This window comes from Armigeres subalbatus, chromosome 3 (genome assembly GCF_024139115.2).
Source record: "Armigeres subalbatus isolate Guangzhou_Male chromosome 3, GZ_Asu_2, whole genome shotgun sequence".
Classification (NCBI taxonomy): Eukaryota; Metazoa; Arthropoda; class Insecta; order Diptera; family Culicidae; genus Armigeres; species Armigeres subalbatus.
In genome coordinates, this window is record NC_085141.1 from 170049182 (window position 1) to 170075884 (window position 26703).

Sequence of the window (26703 nt, forward strand, 5' to 3'; positions counted from 1 at the left end):
AAAAGGAAAAACAGAATAATTAGATTGTAGATGTAAGATAGTATCTCGTTTCTTGAGTATCATCTCGGAAATCCCTACATACCTTGGGCAGCGATTCTAGCACGATGTTCATAATAGCTGCATCTCCGTACTGTTTATACACATTGGCCTTCATCCGCATCCGTTCGGCTTCCGCTTTGCCGATCATTTCAATGGCGTGGGCTTCGGCAGCTCCGAGCTTCTTGATCCGTTCAGCTTCTGCCCTTGCATTTTCAACCGTTTGGGTACGCTTGCCTTCGGCTATCATTTGGACGCGGTAGCTTTCTGCCTCTGCCGGTAGTTTCACAGTGGCGGACAGTTCACATTCTTTTCGATTGATTTCCTGCGTTTCGATTTCGATCTGCTTACGACGCTCAACAATATCGATTTGGATTTCTTCGTTGCGGATTTTCTGACGTATTTTGGCCGCTTGCAGCTCGTACGCGAGTTGGGACTCAGCTTTCTAGAAAACGGAATTAACTGATGAGTCAACTTGCAACAAATCGCCAAATGGTTTCTTACCGCGGTGTTGATTTCTTGGTCAAAATTGGCTTTCTGCAGTTTATACATTCGGGCATTATCTTCAATTTTTGTGTCAGTTGAATATTTAACATCCATTGCGCTTTTCTCACATTCTGCTTCTCGTATTCCGGCGTCCCTAAAAAAAATGGGATTGAAATGTGTGAACTTGTAATTTTGAGCGTTTTATCAGCAACTACAATTCATAGGCCGAATTTAAAAGGAGAGGGGCCAGGTCGATGTTTCTTAGAGGTCGTACCAAGATATTACAGCAACGAGCATAAACCCCTTTTTATTATTTTTTTTCTATTGCAAATAACGCCAATGATAATGAAGTCTTACCTGTTTGCTTCGGCAACTCCGGCATCGGCGTCTCGCTTAACACTGGCAGTCTGTGCTTTACCCAGAGATTGTAAATACTGCACATCGTCGTAGACATCCTTTATGGTAAACGAGAGAATCTCTATGCCCATACGGCCAACATCAGGAGCTGCGACTTCTCGGACCAGTGCCGCGAACTGATCGCGATCTTTGTAAACCTCTTCTACTGTAAGAGTTCCTGTAAAACGATAAGCAATGTTAATAATCTGTGCATGCTCTGTGGTTGACATTGATAAAATAGATAATTCGAAAAATATTTTTAAAAATATTACCTTTTTATTACCACGTATGTTCCGGCAAGTATCATACTAAGCTTCAGTACTCCCATCCACAAATCAGACATTTTAAAGCTCTAGGAAACTTAAGTCGAACTAATATTTGAAAAATGTGAAATTACGCTAATTAAAGTCATAGCAGTTAGTAATTTACGAAGGTCGAACGAAACGGCACGTATGCGCAAGACCGGTTACTATCGGAACCTGAGATTGCACCATCGATGTCAGCGGCTAAACGAAATGCAGTGCACTTTTACGATAGAAGAGCACCACTGCTATTCTTCGCAGTTCATTAATCATTACCAATGTCGTAGAACTGTGAATCACAAGCGACAAGGTTTTGATAGACATAATGGAGAGTTCTGCGGAGTAACAGGTTCTAGTAGAAATGCACAGAGATAAACCTTTGGAGATTGCTTCCTGTTAAATTTCAAGTTCATCTCGGACTATTTCTTTGTAATCAAGGGGACTAAGAATTTAGCTCTAAATAAGCCGCTAGGTTGCGAAGGCCGACGAAGGGTCGTGGGTTCAAGACCCATCGACGGAAACGTGGTAAGACGAGTTCGTACAATTCTATTTAATTCCGCCACTTGATTATACCTTTGACAGACACGTATTTCGACCTCAACACTGCCGTAATCTGGAAAAGTGACGTAACAGCCATTTTACAACATGCATGTTTTCCATTTTTCTGTTAATGAGCTCGATGATTAGTACTCGTTAACACCATTTTTGGAAAATGGCGTATACGTCACTTTTCCAGATTACGGCAGAACAGTGAGGCGTCTTCCTTTGACAGATACGTATTTCGACCTCAACAGTAAGGCCGTCTCCAGTAGCTCGTACTTACTTACTGTTGAGGTCGAAATACGTATCTGTCCAAGGTACAATCAAGTGGTGGATCTAAATAGAATTGCACGAACTCGTCTTATGCCAAGTGAAGACATTCCACTAAGGCAGTGAACCATTCCACCGATTCGTTTAACTTTTAGTTAAAAATTGACAGTTCGATGGTTATTTCGCCGTGGTTAAAAATAACCCTGCTCCGGAGCATGGTTAGATTTGACAGTTCGATAGTTAAACTTTGTTCGCGAGAAAATTGGCGCCAAATCCATTTCGTTCAGAATAACTATTTATCTGTCAAAACTCAGATGGGTCGGCTTCGGAGTCAAATTTTAACCACGATGGGAAAATAACCATCGAAGTGTCAAATTTTAACTAAAAGTTAAACGAATCGGTGGAATGGTTCACAGCCTAAAAGCTCAAAATAATTGTACCTTGTCTTATGTGCATATAGAAGAAGGATATGTTCTAATGACGCAATATCATACAAACTAGCGGGTTCAAAATTTTCTTACTATTCTCTTTACGAAGCCTGTTACAACAAAAACTTCAAAATTTATTCGACAGTTAAATTTTCTACATAAGGATTATAATTTATTCGACAATTAAATTTTCAACAGAATTGCGCAGTTATCTTTTTGTGCTACTTTCAATAAATTGACTAGATATTTTAGATTTTATCCGGCTACATAGTGCTGGCATAATTGGGTGGCAGCCAAATAGCGCAAGCATGTGCAAGCTAAGGATAAAAGGCCGTTGCTTCAACTACAGCATTATCAACATGTACTGCCCACACGCAGTGAGACCCAAAGACGAGAAAGAAGTGTTCTATTCACAGCTGGAGCATATATACGATGGATGCCCAGTGCGGGACCTAAATAGGAAATGTTTAAACCGGCTGATAGTGTCAAATGGCAACGGCCATCGATGCATAAACTTTGTAGCCTCCCGCAGAATGGTATTCCAAAGCACTTTCTTCCCTCGTAAGAATATCATCAAGACCACATGAAGATCACCAAACCAAGAAACGGAAAACCAATTCTACAATGTTCTAATTCTAGCGCAGTGCGAATATTGAATTGCACTCGTTACTCTCGCCGGTATACAACACGCGTCGAAGTCTTCAAGATGATAGGTAGAAGATGGTAGACTAGCCAAATACTACACGCAGCACCAGGAAATGGAACTTCCAACGGAAGGGCAGCTCGGCGCAGCTTCTCTTGAAGATGGCTGTAGAAATATTCGATCCGCCATTGGTAGCACCGCAACCATTGCATTAGGCACGGTGCCCCCGGATCAGATAAACGACTGGTATGACGGCGCATGTGAGTGGTTAGTGGTGGAAAATAATGCAACATGGGCGAGCTTTCCGTGAAGAGACGGAGCAACTGTTCCGCGCTAATAACACACGAAAGTTCTATGAGAAGTTGAACCGTTCACGTAAGGGCCTCGTTTCACAGCCTGATATGTGCAAGGACATAAACGGGAACCTTCTTACGAACGAGCGTGAGGTGATCCAAAGGTGACCGTAGCACTACGAAGAACACCTGAATGGCGATGTGGCAGACGATGATGGCAGTATGGTGATTGACCTGGGAGAACGCGAGCAGGACATAATTTTACCGGCTCCGGATCTCCATGAAATCCAAGTGAAGATTGGCCGGCTGAAGAACAACAAAGCCCCTGGGGTTGACCAACTACCAGGAGAGCTATTTAAACACGGTGGTGAGGCACTGGCTAGAGCGCTGCACTGGGTCATTACCAAGATTTGGGAGGAGGAAGTTTTGCAGCAGGAGTGGATGGAAGGTGTCGTGTGTCCCATCTACAAAAGGGCGATAAGCTGGATTATAGCAACTAACGTAGTGCCGATATCGCGTCTGATCATCACCTCCTCATCGGCGAAATACGCCTGCGCATTGCGCGGATTCGTCGGCAGGAGGAAAGAGTTGGACGACGATTCAACACACGCCGCCTGGAAGATGCCCCGGTGAAACGGTCCGATAGAGCGATCAAAAACCAGAGGAGCCAAAGTCTTAGCCCGTCAACGATACGCGGCTCTTGAGAAGGAAGTAAAACGCTCATGTCGACGGGACAAGCGAGCGTGGGCAGACTCTCTGGTCGACGAAGGAGAGAGAGTCGCCGCAACCGGGGACATTCGCCTCCTCTACGATATCTCACGACGCTTAAGCGGGGCGAAGATGAATGCAACGATGCCTGTGAAAGACGCGAATGATCAGTTATTGACCGACCCAACTGACCAGCTGAAACGCTGGTTTGAGCACTTCGAACAACTTTTTCAAGTGCCAGCCAGGCCATCACCACCTCGGCATGATCTGCCTAGGATCCGACGTGTAACCCGCGTCAATACCGAAGCTCCAACACTGCTAGAGATTCAAACAGCCATCCAAAGCATGAAATCAAATAAAGCCCCAGGGGTCGACCGCATATCAGCCGAGATGCTCAAAGCTGACCCCATGACATCCGCTCAACTACTGCATCGTTTATTTCGTAATATCTGGGACACCGCAACTTTCCCGGTCGACTGGATGCAAGGTATCTTAGTGAAGGTGCCCAAAAAAGGTGACCTGACTGTATGCGATAACTGGCGAGGCATTATGTTGCTGTGTACCGTTCTCAAAGTTCTGAGCAAAATTATCCTAGCCCGGATTCAGGAGAAGATCGATGCGACTCTCCGGCGGCAGCAAGCCGGATTTCGTGCCGGAAGATCATGTGTGGACCATATAGTCACGCTCCGCATCATTCTGGAGCAGGTCAACGAATTCCAAGAGTCCCTTTACTTGGTATTAATTGACTACGAAAAAGCTTCCGCCCGTCTCAATCCCGATAATACGTGCGGCGCCCTGACACGCAAGGGGGCCCCTGAGAAAATCAGCGGCCTCATCGAAGCACTGTACGAGGCCTCTTCGCGTAGAGCGCTGCACAATGCGGTCCTGTCCGACCCTATCCGGGTCGTAGCTGGTGTGAGGCAAGGAATTATTCGATCACCGTTACTGTTCCTCATCGTAATCGATGAGATTCTGGTAGATGCGATTGACCGTGAACCAAACCGCGGGCTGTTATGGCAGCCTATAACCATGAAGCACCTAAATGACTTTGAATTTGCGGATGACGTTGCACTCCTCGCGCAACGGCGCTCTGATATGCAGAGCAAGCTCAACGACATTGCCGAGCGCTCCTCTTCGGCAGGTTTAGTCATCAACGACAACAAAACCAAATCCCCAAGTAACACCGAAAACATCATTATTAACTAAGATCCAATAATGATGTTGAATAAAGGTCGGGAAAATGAAATACAAAACATGTTATGTTCAAGAAAAGCTATAGATAAGGTTTTTGCAAAACATACAGCAATTTTATCTGAGAAGAAGTTTTATACTACATTCTCACAACTTGCTAATAACATGTCAATTTTTGACATTTGTTTGGTTTTTTGAGATGTTTCGTTTTACATTCTCATAACATAAAACAGAAGATTTTACGAACAATGTCATACATGTTCATTTTTTGGCATTTGTTTGTTCAGAATATATACCGCAATGAAAGAAGTTTAACGTAATTTCAACATCTTTAGGATCAATGTTATGAACGTTCTTCATCGACCCTGACAACTTGCCATATTGTTTTTCTTTTTCAGATTCGAGAATTTGTTTGCATATCAATTTCAAAATTATGCTTTGGCATAGTTATATTTCTCTTCAATCAATGGCGCATGAATGTAGGAGAAGTGAAATGAAAAGTTAGCCAATGAAACATGAGCCGCATATAATGTTTCGATCAAGACTTCGAAACAAATTTGATTTATTTATTCTGTTTGTATATGTTTATTAATATTATTAAAATGGTGTTCATCATTTCATGCATGCTTGTTTTCATTTGTTTTTTTGTATAAAATTTATTTCTTTGAACATGTTGGTCAGCATTTTTGTTTTGGTATTCAATTTGACAGAACCATGTTGAAAGTCGGTTACTGACAACATCCTTAGTACTTAAGTTTAGTTTTGTGAATGTGCAATCAAAACCAAGGTTGCAACTGAAAGATGTTGAAAATATCGATAATTTTTGCGCTGTTTGGGTCGTGTGAAAGTAATCAAAGCAGTTTTTCATACCAAAACGTAACATACTATATGTTCGAAAAATGTATTTTTTACACTCATACAACAAACCGTGTTACTTGGGTCGTTGGATGTAAACACGGTGACACCTTCCAGTTTTACAGTAGCCGGACAACCAGTGGAGAATGTTGAAAGCTTCCAATATCTTGGTAGCCAAATGGCGTCAGACGGCGGTACCAAGATCGACATAGGCGCACCGATCAAGAAAGCAAGGGCTGCCTTTGCGAGTTTAAGAAATATCTGGAAAACAAGCAGATAAGTGTGTCGTAGCCAAGCAAATCCGTTTTCCGATTTGCCTTTTATCAACGAAAACAAGCGCGGAACACCGAAGAATAATTCGCATGTTCACGCCTCAAAAACATAACACTGAATGATCGTTTATTTTCACCGTTCGAATCCTCTAGAATTCCAGTCAGCCCACTGAGATTGAATTTCAAATTTCTTCTCATTAGCTTCTTAGTATGCTGGCATTTCAAATGCCAACGACGATTGAATTTCAAATTCGTTATCGTTTTTCTATTAATCTCATTTTTAAATATTTTAGTTTATTTCATTATTTTTATCATGAAATAAGAAATACGTTCCACTTTATCCATCAATGTAACCAACAAATGCAAATGCATTTTTCAGACTCACTTTATTCCCCACAAAGTGAACGCACCAAAATACGAATTTTCAACTCTAACGTGAAATCTGTGCTGTTATACGCTAGCGAAACATGGTGTGTATCAGTGGAGAACACTCAACGGATGTAGGTGTTCATTAACAGATGCCTGCGGTATATAATTCGGGCCTGGTGGCCGCACAACTGGATCTCAAACAACGAGCTCCATCGTCGTTGTCACCAGAGGCCGATAGCAACAGAAATTCGGAATCGGAAGTGGAGCTAGGTCGGCCACACTCTACATAGGGCGGAAACGAAATCTGTAAACAAGCATTAGACTGGAACCCAGCGGGACATCGCAGCACAGGCAGACCCAGAGGCTCATGGCGGCGAAGCCTCAATAAAGAAATAAAAGAAGTCGACCGAAATCTAACCTGGCAACAGGTTAAAGCGATAGCCGGGCAACGCTCAGGATGGAGATCTTTCAAGTCGGCCCTTTGCCCTTTAAGATTGAGCTGAAATTTTCAGAGATTGATTTTCTTACCCAAAGGCACAATCCTGGGGGTGCCCCCTAGAATTCGACAACCTTTTGTTTCCAGGGCCATATATGGCATCCAATTTGTATACTTATTCACTATGATGTACGATCTTGTGTTTTCTGCTTGGTTTTCACCTTGGTTTGTCACCAGAGGCCGATTTCTGAATTGCGTTTGATGATGCGATTTTAATATTTCATCTCTGAAATTGATTATTATTTAATTAAATAGACTCCATTTCGCGGTCCTTAGTCTTTTACCCAGAAACTCCTATCCCTACCTCCCCGTGGTGCCGCCCAGAGTACGAACAACCTTAGGGAAGCTCGGGTAGCCAACTCCGCAGGGAGCTATGGTCGTATGCTGACAGGGAAGGGGGTTTGCTCCTCTCCGGGGGTATAAATCTGATCGAGCGTCTGTTCTCCATTTAAGGTGCGGCTGATCATCGTATGAGTACCAGCGGGGACTCTAACTATAATTGTGCAACATGCCCCACCAAAAATGTTGGGTGGAACAATCTTCCGGAAATTTAGGGGGTTGGTGTCAGGCAAGTCAGCTTTTAAAAAAAACTAAGCAACGAATAATCAGGAAGATAATTTTGACCGGAGCAATATGCGAAGACCACAGAAGACGTAAAGGGACTAGCGATTTCGTGGAACTTAAAATTAATCTTAATCTTAAAATTCAAATATCCTCCTATAAGTTGAACTTACTTAGTTAGGACTATAAAATCGTTAAGATGGAGTAAAATCAAAGAGCAGAATGTTTTGCCCTGAGTAGGACAACACTGCACGCATACTTGCCGATGTGCTTAAGTACCGCGGATTCGACATCGTAGCGCTGCAGGAGGTTTGTTGAAAGGGATCAATGGTGCGAACGTTTAGAGGTAATCATTCCATCTACCAGAACTGCGGCAACATACACGAGCTGAGAACAGCTTTTATAGTGGTGGGCGATGTGCAAAAGCGCGTGGTCGGATGGTGGCCGATCAATGAGAGAATGTGCAGGTTGAGGATCAGAGGCCAGTTCTTCAACTTTAGTATAGTCAACGTCCCACACTCCGGAAGCACTGATAGGGATAAGGACGTATTCTACGAACAGCTGGAACGTGAGCTGCTCAATCCACAACGTCAAAATCATCATAGGATATTTGAACGTTCAGGTTGGCCATAAGTTCCGACCGACTATTGGAAATTTCAGCGCCCACTGCAGTCGACCACGTTTTGATTGATGGGTGACACTTCTTCGACATTATCGACTTCAGGACATATCGTGAAGCTAACATTAATTCTTTCCACTGTCTGGTGGTGGTTAAACTGTGCCCAAAACTGTCCGTCATCAACAATGTTCGGTACCGACTGCCGCCCGAACGTGGAACGCTACAAACGGAAACGAAAACAGAAGACCCGGAGGAAAACGGTACCTGGAAGAAACGGAGTGTTAGGAGATAGAACAGCTGTGCCGTTATCAAGAAACACGCAAATTCAAACACTAGCTCAACGCATCACGCAAATGCTTTGTGCCGCAAGCCGAGGTGTGTAGAGATAAGGATGAGAGCATCTTGACTGACGAAGGTGTGATGATCGAAAGATGGAAGCAGCACTTCGAGGAGCACTCAAGTGGTGCTGTGAGCATAGGTAGTGAAGGACAAGAGGATACGACTACATCAGTGGAAACCAACAAGCCCCCACCTTAATAAAAGTTAGGGATGCCATACAACAGCTCAAGAACAATGAAGCAGCTGATAAGGATGGTGTCGGAGCTGAACTCATCAAGATGGGCCCGAAAAAGTTGCCAATTGCCTGCATAGTGCATAGGGTGATAGTCATAATCTGGGAAACAGAACAACTACCGGAGTAGTGGAAGGAAGGGGTCATAAGCCGGCTTCGTTGATGGACCAGATCTTTACTGTACGACAAATCCTATAAAAATGCCCAGCGCACCATCTGTTTATCTTTATCGATTTCAAGTCGGCATACAATAATATAGACCGCGTAGAGCTATGAAAAACCTTGGACGATAACAGCTTTTCCGGGAAGCTTACGAGACTGATCAAAGCAACGATGGATAGTGCACAAAATTGTGAGAAGATTTCGGACACTCCAGTAACCAGTTCGTTCGAATCCTGCCGCATCATACACTAGCAGGATTTTGAGGTGTTTGCAATTTTCTCGTCCTCACATGTTTAATAAAGATCAGTAGCTGATGTCTGTCAACTGTAATTTCTTCTAATGAATGGTTTCCATCTCACGGTTACAAACCTATCTTATTTTAAAAGAAAAAAAATAATGGAAAAACTCCTAAGTTCATTATTGAAAAACAATCACAAAAATAACAAACTAGCCCATCTCCTCTTCAAATTTTCAATGTTCACTGGATAAATATAGACACTATGAGAAGAAAAATACCTGGTTTTCATTAAAACTTATTGAAGTGTGTTTAGTTTTTATCCTCGGTTAAAATTAGGGCATTAATCAAGCTTTACATGTTTAGGCACTGCGGAACGCAAGCAAAATAATACCAAAGCCCCATCGAATGCGCATTGCCAATTATCTAATCCGAAATAACATATCAGTATGAACCAGGAATCAAAAGATAAATATGCGGCATTATTATCATAAATCACATGCGGACATTGTTGTCATTCCGTTCTTCAATGCTTCGTAAATGTAATTTTATAATCGTTACATCAGGTTCGATAGCTCGCGACGATTATTGTAACTAACTGTAGATTTCAATTTCACTGCAAGATGTTTCAAAGTTCACTTTATACTGACGTTTGCTAACATGAACCACTATTTCACACAACAGATCGTACACGATAACCGACAATTTGCTGATATTGCACAATGTTCTACCAACCACTGTTTACGCACTATCGCGCCACGCTGAACTTTATCGATTTTTGCATGTCACTTGGGTGGTTGTAGTGCCTAACTCGTTCACCAGTCGACTGGCAGCTGTGAAATTTAAGAAAGAGTATTGAGCTACATAGCGTCGTAAGATTGTTATCAGTACCGATATCTGACGTTTACATCTACTAAAAAGCACACGAGAGGACGAACTTCATCAAAATATCGTCCGTTGAGAGCGTTCCTTACCCCCACACCCTGTCTGTACCACATCCAGCGTGCTACAGCGGTAGTTAGCCTGTAATGAATTGATGACCCTCTGCTGAGAAGGCATCACAGTTCATTTGCTCAAGCTGTTCGTAATTGAATCTAACGTTATAATTTATGGCACGAATAAAGAACGATGCGAATGGGAATATTGGTTGGCATCAAAGATCTGTTGGCCAACTTTATTTGAACAACGCAACGAGCAAAATAAAATATATCCCTTTTATTACTTTCAAAACTGATTCAGATAAGAAGGTAGTCGTATTTTTCTATAATAACTTCAGAATATGTGGCGTAATTTATGTTCGTATACTTAGTTGTGGTTTGTTTTGTTATTCTATTTAGGTAAGGGTTGTTAAACGGTTGTAAGATCATGGTCATAAACGTGGTCTTGAATTGAATTGAACTTGAGCTATGGCCTATATTAGAAGTAACTGGAATATAGTTTACCCACGGTCGCTTTAATAGAAAGAATATATAATTCAGTGTAAACTGTTTTTCAAGTTAAAATAATATAAAAATACTTAAATGATTTACGGTGAATCATAACAAACAAAATATGGTTGGGAGCAGAAACGCCAAATTCTAAACAAAACAAAATTAGAGAATAACGGAACACTTCGTCCTTCACAAAATTATATTTTTTTATTCTTATCTGATAAGAAACACGCACTATCTCATAATCAGCCCTCCCGTCCTACTTAGTCACACTTGATCGACAACTAAGAAGCTTAGCCCAAATCCAAAAATTTCTTTTCGTCTGTTTAGGCTATATCTGTGGATGTGAGCGTGTATGTGTGTACAAAAAATAGTGTGTCGTACGGCCGAACACCTTTACAGTCTCTTTAAAATGCTCCTGCAGGTACGGACTCGTACTGATTCCGCCCGCATGGATCTCAATTGCGTACTGTTGGTTACTATCAACTCCCCCAAAGCCAACATTTTGCGCTCCCGCAGGTACGGATTGGTCCCAGTACCGTATTGGAAGTATCTAATTGTTCTCCTAATATCCCATTTTTGCATCGCATGAACAAATAGTTTATTTTGGGATACTTGAGACGAATTTCGCGCCAACTCGACCAGCGGTTGGCAGCACCATCTCAGAATCGAATGAAACTTGGTGGGCATAAAGATATGGTATTTCTAAGCCACTCTGCATACTTAATTACTTAATAACTTTTTATCATTTATTTTTTCAAAAATCTAAAATGACAAGACTTACAAAAAAGTGCTGTATCGCGGACTGTCGTGAAATTCCCAGAAGTCATTTGGAAAAATATCCAAAAAATTGAAAATCGATTTCTACACTGGAAAAAATAGTTTTAAAAATTCAAATCGATATTACAAAAGAACGTCATCTCAGAAATCAAAGAATTTTTTTCTGCAGATGGGTATTTTACTTATCTAACTTTTCTGGGAATAATGTTCCTATGACATATTTAAGGAAAAAAAGTTTTTCTAACAAAAACTTTTTTCATATCCAGATTGAGTGAAAATTTATCAGCGTGTTTTATGCCAACAGCGCCAATTATAAGTTCAGCAGCCTATCATCAACCAATGACACATTTTGGACGTATACAATTTAGCATAATCTAACATTAATGTGGACCAACATTTGAAAAGGGCGTATATTTTCCTAGATTTCTTATAACAAATGACCAGATTTACAAAATTGTGATGTTCGATGGACTATTGTAAATTTGTCTAAACTGTAAAATCTGAAACATAACAGAGCGTTTTGATAACCGAGAAAATAAATCAATGGATGTCAAGATTAAAATTGGTTTAGCAAAAATAAAAATGGGAGCTCGATTTTTCAAATCAGATAAACATTTTGATTCCAAACGATGAAGCGGATAAACGTACATTCAAAAACACACATTCACAAATACAATTCACTTTGCTGGTGCGTATATCCCAGCGAATTATTTTTTTCAATAATTGATGCCGATACACCTTCCAGCTTCCTGGAGCGAGTGCTTATTTGCACAACATTTTTGAAATTTATTGGCACTTGATTTATCCATTTTGAATTTTAAACGTAATAAAATTTCACAACTGATATATTCTCATTGACAACAGTCTTTTTATAGCAAGACTTTTTAAACTATAAAGTTTATATACAGGTACTAATGGGTATAGTCAGCAGCAATGAATAAACAAATTATGCACCGTACGATATTTTCAGGTAATTCAACGGGTTTTTAATTCAATGAAACAAACGCTGAGAATAACAATGACTGGGTACAATTAAATATATTTCATAATAATGAATATATTTCTGTGAACCCAATTGATTTTAAGTTAGTTCTATACAAAAAGTCAAAGAAAACATAAACCCTTTTTCAAATGTTGGTCCACATTAATGTACGTACTTTGGAAAAGATCGTAATAGATTACACACAACTGAATGAACGCTTCATTACTGCAGTTCAAGATCTTCCTACTGGATCTGCTTCAAATCAGTTACAATACATCATTAACCTCTATCCAGATTTGAAAGAGATATGTTTGAGAAAAGTTTCAGTTCAAGCGAAGGTCAGAGGTAGTTGTCCTTGGATAACATTTGATGTTTGGGAACTAATGCAGAAGAAAGACAAATTACTGAGCAAAAGCAAGAAATATCCTCAAAACTATCAAATACAGGAGCAACTTGCAAGCATCTCAAAGCTTCTACAGCGTGCAAAAGAATATGCTAAACGATCTTTGATCGCGATCCAAATCCGCGAAATATTGGACCAACTGTTGGGCCGTAAGACAGGTGAATTTCAACATATCGAATTTAATTACTGTGGTTGTAAATTCAAGGATTCCCGTGAGGTAACTGAAACATTCATCAAGTTTTTTAGTAGCGTCGGACCCCAGCTGGCCTCTCAGATTGCAAGCCTGCGAGAGATAAACAAGTTTGGAAGTTTAGCACCTGTTAGCCGTTCGATATACCTGCGGCCTACAACTAGACAGGAAGTGATCGTGCAGATTAAAGAGTTAGATAGCTCCAAAAGGGTGTCAGGCCATTAGGCCGAAGTCCGTTAAGCCGAAGGTCATTAGGCCGATTAGTAAAAAGAAGCAAAAAGTGAAAAATGAGAAGTTATTTCTTCACCTTACCCCTTTTTTCCTTCTCCCTTCTTGTATCTTCCTTCTTCCTTCTTCCTTTTTCCTTCTTCTTCCTTCTTCATCTTTCTCTCATTCTTCTTCCTTCTTCCGTCTTCCTTCTTCCCTCCTTCTTCTTCCTTCTTTCTTCTTCCTTCTTTCTTCTTCCTTCTTTCTTCTTCCTTCTCCCTTCTTCTTTCTTCTGTTTTCTGCCATGTTTCTCCCGTCTTCCTTTTTTCTTCTTCCTTTTTCATTCTTCCTTCTTTTTTCTTCTGTTTTCTTCCTTCTTTTTTCTGTTTTCTTTTTCCTTCTTCTTTCTTCCTTCTTCCTTCATTTTTCTTCCTTCTTCCTCCTTCCTTCTTACTTCTTCTTTCTTCCTTCTTCCTTCTGTTTTCTTTATTCTTCCTTCTTCCTTCTTCTTTCTTACTTCTTCCCCCTTTTTCCTTTTTTCTTCTTCCTTCTTCCTTCTAACTTCTTCCTTCTTCCTTCTAACTTCTTCCTCCTTTTTCTTTTTTCTTATTCCGCTCTTCTTCTTCCTCACTTCGCACAGTCACTTCTCACTCCCCAGTTCTCATTCGTCCTAATGGCCATTCGGCCTAATGACCGGCACTACGCCATTTTTGCTCCAATAATTGCTGACGTATTCAATGAGAGCATCGCATATGGTTGCTACCCGGACTACTTGAAAATTGCCAGAGTGATACCGATCTACAAATCTGGCTCAAAGAAGGATCCTTCTAACTACATTGGTCTGTATCCGTTCTTTTCGTCATTATCAAAGTGCTCGAGCGCCTCCTTGTTTGTAGACTGACTGATTTTTTGAGAATTCATGATGTTCTCTATCAATATCAGTATGGCTTTCGTTCTGCTTCGAATGCTCTAACTGCAACTCGTGAGTTAGTGGATGAAATACGTGATGCAATGGACAACCAGATGTAGTAGCAGGTGTGCTACGATACAATTGATCATGAAGTTCTACTACAAAAGCTTGATAATTATGGTATCAGAGGAGTGGCAAACAGGTTAATAAGAAAATAATCTGTCAGGCAGAAAACAATTTGTATCTGTTCAGAAATCTGGGAATAACGTTAGATTCAGTGTTGTCATGGAGTCACCACATAAGTACGTTACAAAAAAGTATCAGTACAACATGCGGCATATTATAGAAAATTTCGAAGTTCGTACCTCCGAAACAACTGCTGATGCTGTACCATGCTTTTGTGCAATTCAAAATCTCCTATCTTGTCTCGATATGGGGTACAGCTAGTAAAACCAAGCTTAAACAAATTCAGACGACACAGAATCGTTGTCTTAAGATTATTTATAATAAACCGAGGCTCTATTCATCCATCGCCCTGTATTCAGAGGCCACACGATCAATTCTACCAGTTGCTGGCCTACGGGACCTGCAAACTCTAGTACAAATCCGGAACCTATTACATAATCCATTAGCGCTACATAATCAAAAATGTGCACGCACTGCTCACCGCTACCAAACCAGAAATCATCCAACTTTAATCGTTGGTCGTCCGAATACCGAGTTTGGGAAAAATTCTACTAGCTACTATGTTAAAACAAAGTACAACTCTTTACCAATATCTATAAGAAACGAGTTGAACCCTCGCAAATTCAAACACAGTGTTACTGTATGGATGAAAAATCGGATTGAAAGCTACATTTTGTAAATAAATGAATCCAGTGCAATGTTCGTAACAATCGCTCTAAGTTCCCTTCAAAGAGTTTCTTCTCACTGGGAACTTATCTTCCGTCGAACCGAGTATCACTATCTTCTGAATGTACTAAAAGCAAAATCAATATTTTTATTTCTTTCACCTTGCACCGCCCAGCAAAGTCGCCCGCCACCACCACAACCCCACCGCCAGCTATTACCATGTAAACTATGAATTTGAAGTGAAGCAATATTGTAATGATTGTAAAATTTTTAAAAAGAAAAGATGTGAGGTTTTGAGGTTTTGGAAAATTTTTAACACGAAGCAAGCGTCTATCATATACATTTATTCATCCAAATTTTATTTTTCAACTATACTATTACAAATCATGTTCATTCTAGGCGTATATGAGCATATTTGAGAAAATGAGGATGCCCAGCATTATTTTCTTATGATTTGACATACTTAGTATGTTTTTACGTCTGTTGGTGTATCTACAGCCGCATTTAAGTACATTGACCACTGCTGGCAAAAGTTCTTTTGTGCGCAAATAGTTGTGCCCAAAATTAGGTACACTGTATTGAAAAATTGTTTCTAACATTGCGCATAATATATTTTAACGAAAACTATAAATAACAAATCAAATGGCCTTCATGAGATGGCTTCAACAATATTATAATTATTGGACCCATGGGTAATCAGTTGCCACCGAGTGTAAATAATTACAAAAAATACAGTTTTTCGGGTAGACCGTCACTTGTCATTTTCACTGTTTTCATTACAAAATTCAACTATTAAAAAGGTAAAATGTGTCATTTAAAAGCGGCAAAATGCATGCACTGTTATAATAACATGTATGTTGTGCTAACAAGTGGTCACTATATTTAAAAATTCAATTTAAACGCATATAACAAAAATAACCGCAAAATGCGCAAAGTTAGGTACGTGCACGGTATTACATATAAGAACGTCGTGTCGTGGGTATTGTTTTACAAGCGTTTTAGATATAACCTAAAATCCCAATTTGAATAAAGTGGAAAGCACACTTTTGTAACAATTGAAACATATCAGTTAATGGTGTTGTAGCAAAAAATCTTTGATTTTGAACGCTTATAATCCGCTAATACCAGCTCAACACATCAGTTTGCTCAACATTTGGGTTGCGCTAAACTTACTTTAAGATTGTATATGTTCCCATTGTATAAAGTATAATGACCAATAGTGAACCCCCTAACCAATAGAGGATCCTCCATTGTGTTAGCCTCATGATGTACGAATGCAAAAATGGTAACTTGGCTTAGAAACCTCGCAGTTAATAACTGTGGAAATACTCAATGAACACTAAGCTGCGAGGCGGTTCTGTTCCAGTGTGGGGATGTAATGCCAATAAGAAGAAGAAGAAGATGTATCACTTCCATCCGTTACCATAGATATTGATTTGAGACTAATCACTATCTCTTAGATTGGAAGCAATGCACTCTCCAATAGTCAAGATCTGTTCTGGCCACGTCCTTGTGAATGCTAAGGAAGGGGAAGGATGGTTAGTTGGACACCTACTTAAGAAAGATGCAGAGAGCCCTACGACCTCTCATAGGTGCCACTGGCGGTTTTGGGATTATGTGGGAGGTTATAACAGTAAGAATTGTTTTGGTAGAACGTAAAACACAGAAAGAACTAAGATAGAAATACAACGGGACGAGCATGGAATTGAACCCACGACCTCCTGCTTATAAGACACAAGCGGTAGTTTCTAGACAACCGAGCTCGTCTAAAAAACTCGGCCTTATAGCAGCATGTACAAAATTCTGCCACGAAGGAGTCCGTTATTGATAATTTCACTCAAACTTCAGTGAGCATATATCTGTGATCACTGCAAAAGTATTGGCAGATAAAAGTGAGGTTAAAAATGAAGGATCATCATTCGATAAATTGATGAGGGAGCGTCCACAAATTACGTAACGCTTTGAGGGGGGAGAGGGGGTTGGTCAAAGTGTGACGATCCATACAAAATTTTCAGACGTTTCATAAAAAAAGTGTGACATAGGGGGGTGGGGGGGTTGAAAATGCCCAATTTTTGCGTTACGTAATTTATGGATCTTCCCTGATTGACGCGTTCTATGCACTGTTTATTGTGTTTAAAATGGAAGGAAATGTTTGATAATGAAAACCCTGCTTTGCTTCTTACAATTGAAGTGATAAGCACGTAAATTTTGATTACAGTTTTGAAATTTTTCGAAACCTAACCTCACTTTTAATTGCCAATTTCAAGGGGCAAGTAACTCTAAACTTTGCGATAATATCACCCATTGTCTCGCAATAGTATTTCCTGATATTTCTAGTATCCACGATTTTCGTCAAACAATAGGGCACTGCACGGAAGCATCTCTTTCTCTTTCGTTCTTTATAAATTTTGACGTTTACTGGCCTTGTTGTTTTCTAATTTCTTTGTAGCGAGAAAGGGACAAAGCAGTCCGTGCAGTGCCCTATGAAACGGTTGTTAGCTCGGTTGTTATGGCATTTGTCAAGTTAGTTGATGAAACACAGTGCTCCCGCGTATAGGAAACACCTGATTTCTACCTTTCACAGATTCTACAAAATTTTAAACCGCATTTTATGTTTCTAATACCATCAAACCAAAACGTAGGCCCAAAGGTTGCTCAAAAAGTAATAGTAATAGGAACAGTTGTTCAGTGATTTTTTAAGAATTAAAAGGAGACTGAAATCAAGTGTTACCTAAAACTGGGTGGACTGTATCGACTTGGTGGCGTTGTGTTTCATGCTTTCCCAACCAGGGCTCTTCGATCAATTTATCGTACATACGACGTAGTTTTTCGCTACTATTTTGTTAGTATTTTTGGATACTGTCGAAAGTTTAGAGTTAGTTGCCCCTTGGCCAATTTACTGTGCTTGCTTTCTTTCATTGAATTGGCACGGATGTATGATTCAAAAAGTTTGTACAGCTGTGTTGAATATACTGTAGGGGAAAACGAAACAAAACATGAGACAGAATGGCCCAACACTATAAATCACTCATATAATCATTTGTAATAACGGGTGGACACTAAAATATGGGATTTTCAATACTATCATGCTTTCAAAGAAATATCACCTTATCAAAATGAATCCTTAGAATATTCATAAATTGTCGCACACACACTTTCATTGCAATATGTTAAGTTGTTTACAACATGCCGTCAAAACAGGAAGTACTGCGGTGCGCATTGTATAATTCTTTCAAACGAACAAAGATCATGGGAAAAGTACACAGCGTATACAATTCTAAACTTGAAATTGTTTCAAAAACTGTTAGGATTTTTGGTTTGGATTGGTGATTGGAAGGCCAAAGACACGAAGCAACTCATTAATAGGATCACAAGCATCATTCGGAAATTACAGCCGTCCACCGGTCATGTGATACCTGCCAGATTAAACTACGCCACAAGACGAACCACGGAGCATATGCTATTATTCAATAATCTAAGTTTAAAGACTAAGGCCAACTCTTTATATAACGTATATCAGATTGAACTGTACTTTGTAGTTTTCTTCCCGAGCCATTCTTTCCATTCCTGCTATTATGTGGCCACCTGTTACCTTTCAGAGTGATTCGTTACAATTCATTATCGAGATGTAGTACGAAAATTGTGAAAAATAAATGCTTTAAAAAGTCGAATCCTATAGTCATTTTGAAATGATTCGGTAATTTGGTTTATATTCGTTAAAAAGCTTAAGAAGTGCCGTTCTACGAGGTTTAGTTGTCGCGTATCGAACAAGTTCAACGTAGTTTTGTGCGATTCACCCTGATCCTTGGCGGTTACCACAGTATGAGCACAGTTGTTAGCTTATAAGTTTGGAAACTTTCCACTGAAAACATGTAGGGACACGGCAGGTATTTTCGTCTGTTCGTCATAGTCTCGAAAACCAATAAAAGAGACGCTTTTTTGTAAAACTCATACGTACCAAATCGTAGGCTCAGGAGAAACGTTCTGCTATAGTGGAGTTCTAGCAAATGTACGTTGCTTTCGTTGGTTTTAGCCCATACGACGATGGACGGAAATACCTGCCGTGTCCCTACATTAGATCTGTTCAAATTTCAAAAAAAGTTTCTTAAAGTCCAGTCAACTGATATTAACAATTCTTATGCTAAGATAGACTTCTGATGAAAATTTCAGCTCTATTTGTTGAAGCCGGAAGGGTACGATGGGCAGGACATGTTGCAAGAATGCCGGACAGCAACCCTGCAAAGATGGTGTTCGCTTCCGATCCGGCAGGTACGAGACGGCGTGGAGCGCAGCGAGCGAGATGGACAGACCAGGTGCAAAACGACTTGGCGAGCGTGGGGCGTATCCGAGGATGGAGAGATGCGGCCTCGAACCGTGCATTGTGGCGTCAAATTGTTGATTCAGTGTTATCTGTTTAGATGTTAACTAAATAAATGAAATGAATGGTTGAAACTTAGGTGTGCTTCAAATCGAGTCATCCATTAGAAAGACGTTTTATTGTTCTTCTGGTAGAAAATTAGTAAACATGTTCTACCGAAAATGTTTTTTTTCTCAAAACACAGATTACAGGTCTTGCAGAGAATGACTCAGCTTTGCCTCATTGACGCCCGTAATTGCTACTCCATTATAACCAGTCTATGTTTATGAGATAATTGCATTTTTAGGAAAATTTTATATTTATTTATTGCTCTTTCCTGATTTCTTTATTGGCAGTTTCCTATTATTTTAAAAAAAATTGTAACGGGTGCCAACTAAAGAATTGGAATGAAAAGAATGGCTCGGGAAAAAATACAAAGAAGTACAGTTCAATCTGATATATGTTACACAAAGAGCTGTCCTTAGTCTTCAAACTTAGACTAATGAATATTGGCATATGGTCCGTGTTTCGCCGTGCGGCGCAGCTTAGTCTGCTGGTGTGATATGACCGCTGTACGGTTCTATCACATCGATTTTCGGAATGCTGCTTCTGATACTGCTTATAAGTTGGTTCGTGTCTTTGGCCCAGAGCATTAGTGATTAATCATAGATTAAATCATGATTAATGAATAATGGGCTATTTAATCATTATTCATTAATCATAATCATACAAAAAATATGATTTAATCATTAATCACTAATCGTTATTCATAGAATTTTACATTTAATCATTAATCACTAATCATATTCATAATTGTTTTGAGTTTATTCATTAATCATCAATTTTAATCATTGCATACATCGCCTTTAATCATTAATCTTTAATCATAATCATTTAATTTTCATACCTTTCAATAACACAATTTGGTAAAAATATTACTTGATAAGTGATCACTATGCAAACCATTCAATTTGATTATTCATAATCTTTAATCATTAATCATACCGATCTTTAATCATTAATCATACACATATTGTGTCAGCATTTAATCACGATTGGTAATCGTTAATCATACTCCAAACGTTTTATTCATTAATCATAATCGTTAATCATTGTCAAAAATTAATTCAATCGTTAATCATAATCATTAATCATTGTGAAAAATGATTAAATCATTAATCATAATCTTTAGTCATAGAGTTGAATGATTTAATCATTCATTCAAAGCTTTATTCATTAACGCTCTGTGGCCTTACAATTACCTTTGTATACAATGGAGCTGAGTAGACTAAATAATTCTATGACAGTTTTCGAAACATTTTCACGCTCAAAATGTTCGAACGTGTACTTTTCCCATGATCTTTGTTCGCTTGATAAATGTACAATGTGCGCCGCAGTACTTCTTGTTAATTTTTAATTCGTTAATTTTATTTTGTGGCCATCATTCCATTATCATATTAACATTTCTGTTGATCTGCCAAAATATAATTCTCTTTTTACTTCCATATCTTCTCTTATTTCTTAGTCTTATCGTACTTTAAATTTCAAACCTTGAAACTTATTATGTTTCCTAGTTTTACTGAAGTCAAGAATAAAATTTTATTATAAAATTGTTTCTTTTACCTCAAACATATTTTTGCGTGACATTTTTCGAGTAACTTGATAATCGCCCAAATTATTTTAATAAATGTGAAAGCCCTGTATTATTGCTTTATTTAATACTCAAGGGAACATAGGGAACACCGGGTATATTTTGAAATAATCTTGAAGATGAAATGGCAAATCTTACAAGAACATACATTAAACAGATCCCCATTTAAACATGTAAAAGCTTACCAAGGATGGCACGTAGATGGCCTTCCAATGTTTGCAGGATTGTCATCTTGATTTCCTTGACGGATTTCCCCAGAAATTGTTCGCTGGCGGTACCGAGCAGCTCGTCGGCCTGATGGTGAAAATAATAGACGTTCATCATCTACAAGAAAAAGAAATGAAAAAACGAGGGGAATGAGATACGGCTATCCGTCCGGGAGGGCCCGTTTGCCGTCTACAGAACTGGATTGGTTGAGTTTTTGAATTTTTCTGTCTCTAATTCAGATAGTGGGTGTGTGAGCATTCTTGTGGCGCTAAACTGTTTCGCAGCAAAACACAAGAAAAAATCTAGTTACCGGCCTGCCAATACTAAAACATATCCTAGTTGATATTTGCTCGAAGAAAAACTAATTATGAAAAAACGATTGACTAAATCACACCACATCACATAACCGAAAATAGTTTTTGAAATAATCAAACTAATTGTGGAAACTTATTATAACACGCCACAGCTAAAATTAGGTCGAATTGTTACCTCTATCTCATTCTCTAAAAAAAGCTAAAATTGAAAACGGAAACCAATCGAACAAAAAGTACTTACTCAACAGAAAGGTATTACAAAAAAAACAGCATAACTGAATTGATAAACTAAAACGGAAACGGAAACTCTACAATGACGGATATTGGATGGGAAGGTAATGGGGGTGAGCTTTTTCATTTCTTTATCATGTAATTATTACTGTGGAAATAATAAAATATTGATTAAACGGTGATACTACAATAATAACAAAATATAAAATTAATATGTCATAAATTAACAACGCAAATCGAAGCAATGAGACTAAGAAAAATAGAAATATATTTCTAAAATATGTTAATCCACTACGAATATGAGCTAGCAGTAACGGAAGCAGGTGGTTATTTATTATTTTCTAATGGGACACATTTAATTGATGATGATAAAACCAACTCAATGTATAAAGGGTATTGTAAATAACTTTTGGTAAAGTAAAATGAAACAATTAAATTCGTATCCTAATTTTATCCTCTCTATAATAAATAATTGCTAATACTGTCTAAATTTGAACTAATATTTTGTGTACTGACATGATAAAAGGAAAAATCAATGGACATTAACAACAAAGCTAGACTGAACTCAGCAAAAAAAATGAAAACATGAGTGATTATGAAAAATCATATAAAAATGCAGAATAACTCATGGCAATCAAGCTGCAGTATTTATTCAAGATCTTTGCTTGTAATATTATGTTCCTATGTTTTTTAGTAATAAGTCATAGTACATACATTATTTGACATTATGATCATGCAATCATAATACAAAAATCTACGTAGCCTTTAAAAATATGAATGCTTAATGGAATAAAATTACATTTTTTTATGACAAAATAAGAATTGGACAACAGTACAGAAGACACATGAATCAGTTTCGAATCCACAGCATTATAACATATGCGTCAGAGTGCCACAAAGAGATGATTGATGGTTTAATGTAAAATCAATTAATTTGCATACACATTCAATTTCTTTCTGTATCTCGGCAAAACTACGTACAGCCAGATGCTCAGTGTATTGAGGATTTGGAAATAATAACGCTTGCTAGCTGAATATCAGCAAATTATTTGACAGGCATCCGAATGTCACTTTTACGGGGAACACGGGAAGTTACCGAAATTACTGAGATTTGGGCAAAACAAATTAAGTGTGTATCCTAAGCCAAAACGCTGAAAATAAACTAAACATATTTGAGTGATAACATCAATTAGATTCATTATTAAGGCCGTGCAATTTTTACTTCACATCTATATTATGGTTGTTAAGTTGCCATCAAACTTACTTTGTCATATTTAATCTAAAATAAAGAAATGATAGTGAGTTGTTCATGTACATGACTTAAAATTACTGCACTCATGCTTATCTAAAATCTATAAACCAAGATCGTCAATTGGAAATGCCATTTAATGTCAACGCTTGTGTATCTTGGATAAAAACTGTTATTTTAAACATGCTTCTCTGTGTATATTATTAAACTGCATTATTAAGAAAATATTACAATCTACTCAGTAAAATGGATATAATCATGTTGACGGTTATAAAACAAAATACATTATTCAAGAAATTAACATTTTTATTAAATCTTTTTGGTGGTTGACTTAACATAAATTAATTGGAATTTTAAAAATCAACCACCGACAATAAAACGAATATCTACGAATGTCCTACAAAATAAAGCTATACTCAGAAAATGTCCATCATGTAAAGATAAAAGTGCATATTTGGCGAGTAGTATTTTCATTATGTCCCGTTTAGCATAATTATAAACCATTTTTTTGTAGCTTACAACGGAAAAGGCTTAAAAAATCTGTACCACCCAATTCTACAAAGCATTAAAAACAGTTTTAGAATATCTGAAACAATGTCCAAGTTAGTTATCAGCACCATGAATTCATGATTAATTAGAAAATAGTAGAAATAATATAAAATACTGTTTCACAAACAATTCATTCACTATATACTTTACTCGTGTGACAGGGCCTAACACCGCTGCCCACGACTAAGAATGGGGATGCACTATACATGGGTATGGCATTCTTGTCAGAGTAGTTTCACTACTGTACACATGAGCAAATCTGCGCTGGGTGAAAATACCTTCATGATTTTACACTGTGCAACACCTGTCACCGTTAATGGGACACCCTGGGCAGTTTCCACCATCTCGCACATAGGATTCAGCGTCATTACTTCCAGCGAGAGCCGCTGGACATCGGTTACAAGCCACCACGCCCATGCCCAGCCTCCGACGATCGTGCGCTTCTTGGTCGATCCACAGCATCCACCTAAGGAGAAGAAAAAAAATACACACAATTAGTTGACATATTCCGTACCACAGTCGATCTGATGATTATAAAGAGCGCAGCGATAAAACGAATGCGCCGTAATGTAGTGCGGATCGTGAGACAAACGGTGATAAATCTATAAAGGGGTGTACATTTTATGGTGGAGTAATCTAACATACCATTTCTCCACAATATTTGACTGGTTCCATACAGTCACGTTCACTACTCTTTAGTATCATATTCTCTCTAAGTGATTCTATTTTAGGCTAAATGATAGAAAACATAAATTATACTTCTCTTTTTGTTCAGAGGATATCAGTAACCAAAAAGTAGTACTTGAGAACTTTGAAAAGATTTTAGTATACCTCCTCCTGTGAATGAAGAAAAAGAAATTCTTAATTTTCGGTTTCGGTATTTATGGTATATGAAAACGACAGCCTATTCATGAATAACATGTGAACAATGCAAAACGACCCAAAGCGAAGCTTCCGATAGAATTGAAACAGCATTGTAATACGAAGCACTTCAATAAGCAACACTCTCAAATATGCATATAAGGAACAACGGTTTCGGCAATTTTGATTACATTTTTCAATGAAGTTTGTCTTTTTTATTATTGTCAGACCGAGTGACGGTGGCTCATTGGTAAAAGCTTAGTCACTCTGACTTTACGCCCTGGGGTTCATCTCACAAAACGTGAGTTCAAGTTTCAAAGAAACTGATTGCTAAGTTTCTTAAAAATTGATTGACATTGACAAAATGTTCTTCCATATAAACAAACCTCAATTATGAATCAAAAGATATCAAAAAGTAGTAGCGATTCAAACAAAACCTAAAAGACTTATCATTCAAAAACATCATGACACAGGGGAATAGTTTAATTTTGAGAAAAGTCTATTAACATATAGTCAGATCGAATCGTAAATCTGGTCGAAACATAGTGCTCTTGCATCCCTGATAGTGTCTCATTTTGATTTATAACAATATCCACACTAGAAAGAAAATATTCATTCGACGTTAAGAATGGTAGTCCGAAGGCCTATCCACAAGGCCGCCTGGAGATCACCCAACCAAGAAACGGAAAACCACGGTCTAATCGACTGTAAATTCTTCTTCGACATCACGCGTTTACCGTAGTATGGATATAGAATGGGCGTGGAACATGCAGAAATCTGTAGGAAAAAGCGCTAGCAGCAGGATCGACACCTTGAAGAGACGGAGCAACTGAACCGCGATAATAACGCACGAAAGTTCTATGAGAAGTTAAACCGTTCACGTAAAGCCCGTGTGCCACAAGGGCCACGTGGATACGTGCTGTGTCGTTGTAACTGTCGGGAAACCTTTTACGAACAAGTGTAAGATGATCCAGAGGTGTAATATTACGAAGAGTATCTAAATAACGATGTGGCAGATAACGATGATGGTATGATGATAAACCTGGTAGCACGCGCTCAGGACATAAGGTTTTTAGCTCCGGACATCCAGGAGAGGAGGCGATTTGTTGGCTGAAAAACAACAAAGCCCCTGGGCCCTAGCTACCAGGAAAGCTATTTTAAACACGGTGATGAGGCACTGGCTAGAACACCAAGATGCGGGAGGATGAGGTTCTATTTTAGGAGTGGATGTAAGATGTCGTTTGTCCTTTCTACAAAAAGGGCGATAAGCTGGATTGTGGCAACTACTGCGCACTCACATTGCTGAAAGCTGCCTTTAAGATAGTATCTCAAATTGTATGCCAGCGACTAGCATTAATTGCAAGAAATTTCGTGAGTACCAGGCGACAGTTATAGACATACGCTCTATCACTGACCAGGTGTTCGCCATAAGCCGTACGTTGCAAAAATTCCGCGAATAGAATGCGCCCACACATCATCTATTCATTGACTTCAAAGTCGCATATGATACAATCGATCAAGACACGGACACGGATTTCCGGATAAACTGACACGGTTGGTCGAGGCGACGATGGATTGCGTGATGTGCGTAGCGCAAAGATTTACGGCAAGGTGATGGTCTTTCGTGCCTTCTATTCAACGTCGCTTTGGAGGGGGTAATACGAACATTGAGAAGATGGAGGAAGCCTACATCAGACTGAAGAGGGAAGCTAAGTAGATCGGACTAGTCATGTCCAAGACAAAGTAGATTATAATAAGTGGTACAATTAGACGACTAGAGTTTGGATCTGTGTTGACTAAATCACTGGTAACCGCCAAAAACGTAAAGACTGTTGAAAGACGTAATGCGGCTGTGACTACACAGTTAAAAATTCTGACAATTACACGCTACGAAAATATTTGAACCCATATTTTTGTGGTCAATATTAACCTTTAATTTTACATCCAACTTTCCATTGTATACAATATTGAACGCAAGCTCCATAGTAATGAAAACTTGTAATTTTAAAGTATGATGGAAAAATGAGTCGAATCGAACGGAACCTTTTTGTTACATTATATCTGTAGGGGAAAGGGGGGCAATATGCCCTAGCTAAG

At 38.8% G+C, this 26703-nt stretch overlaps 1 protein-coding gene across 10 annotated transcripts in view; it reads right to left on the reverse strand.

Moving 5' to 3' along the window:
- LOC134223873 (flotillin-2) overlaps nt 1–26703 on the reverse strand; it is a 619172-nt gene that overhangs the window by 5560 nt on the left and 586909 nt on the right. For 8 of the 10 annotated variants that reach the window (XR_009982757.1, XM_062703095.1, XM_062703094.1 and 5 more), the window contains exons 3-7: nt 24024–24211; nt 21381–21519; nt 880–1096; nt 541–676; nt 83–481 (exon numbers count right to left, since the gene is read on the reverse strand). Coding sequence is in view for 9 of the 10 variants with exons in the window: in XM_062703095.1 (XP_062559079.1) it covers nt 83–481; nt 541–676; nt 880–1096; nt 21381–21519; nt 24024–24211 (1079 nt within the window). In the remaining variant the exon portion in view is untranslated. Of the gene's footprint in view, nt 1–82; nt 482–540; nt 677–879; nt 1097–1190; nt 1290–10083; nt 10250–21380; nt 21520–24023; nt 24212–26703 lie in introns of those variants that run through there. The other 2 variants (XM_062703096.1, XM_062703097.1) reach the window with 2 other exon arrangements.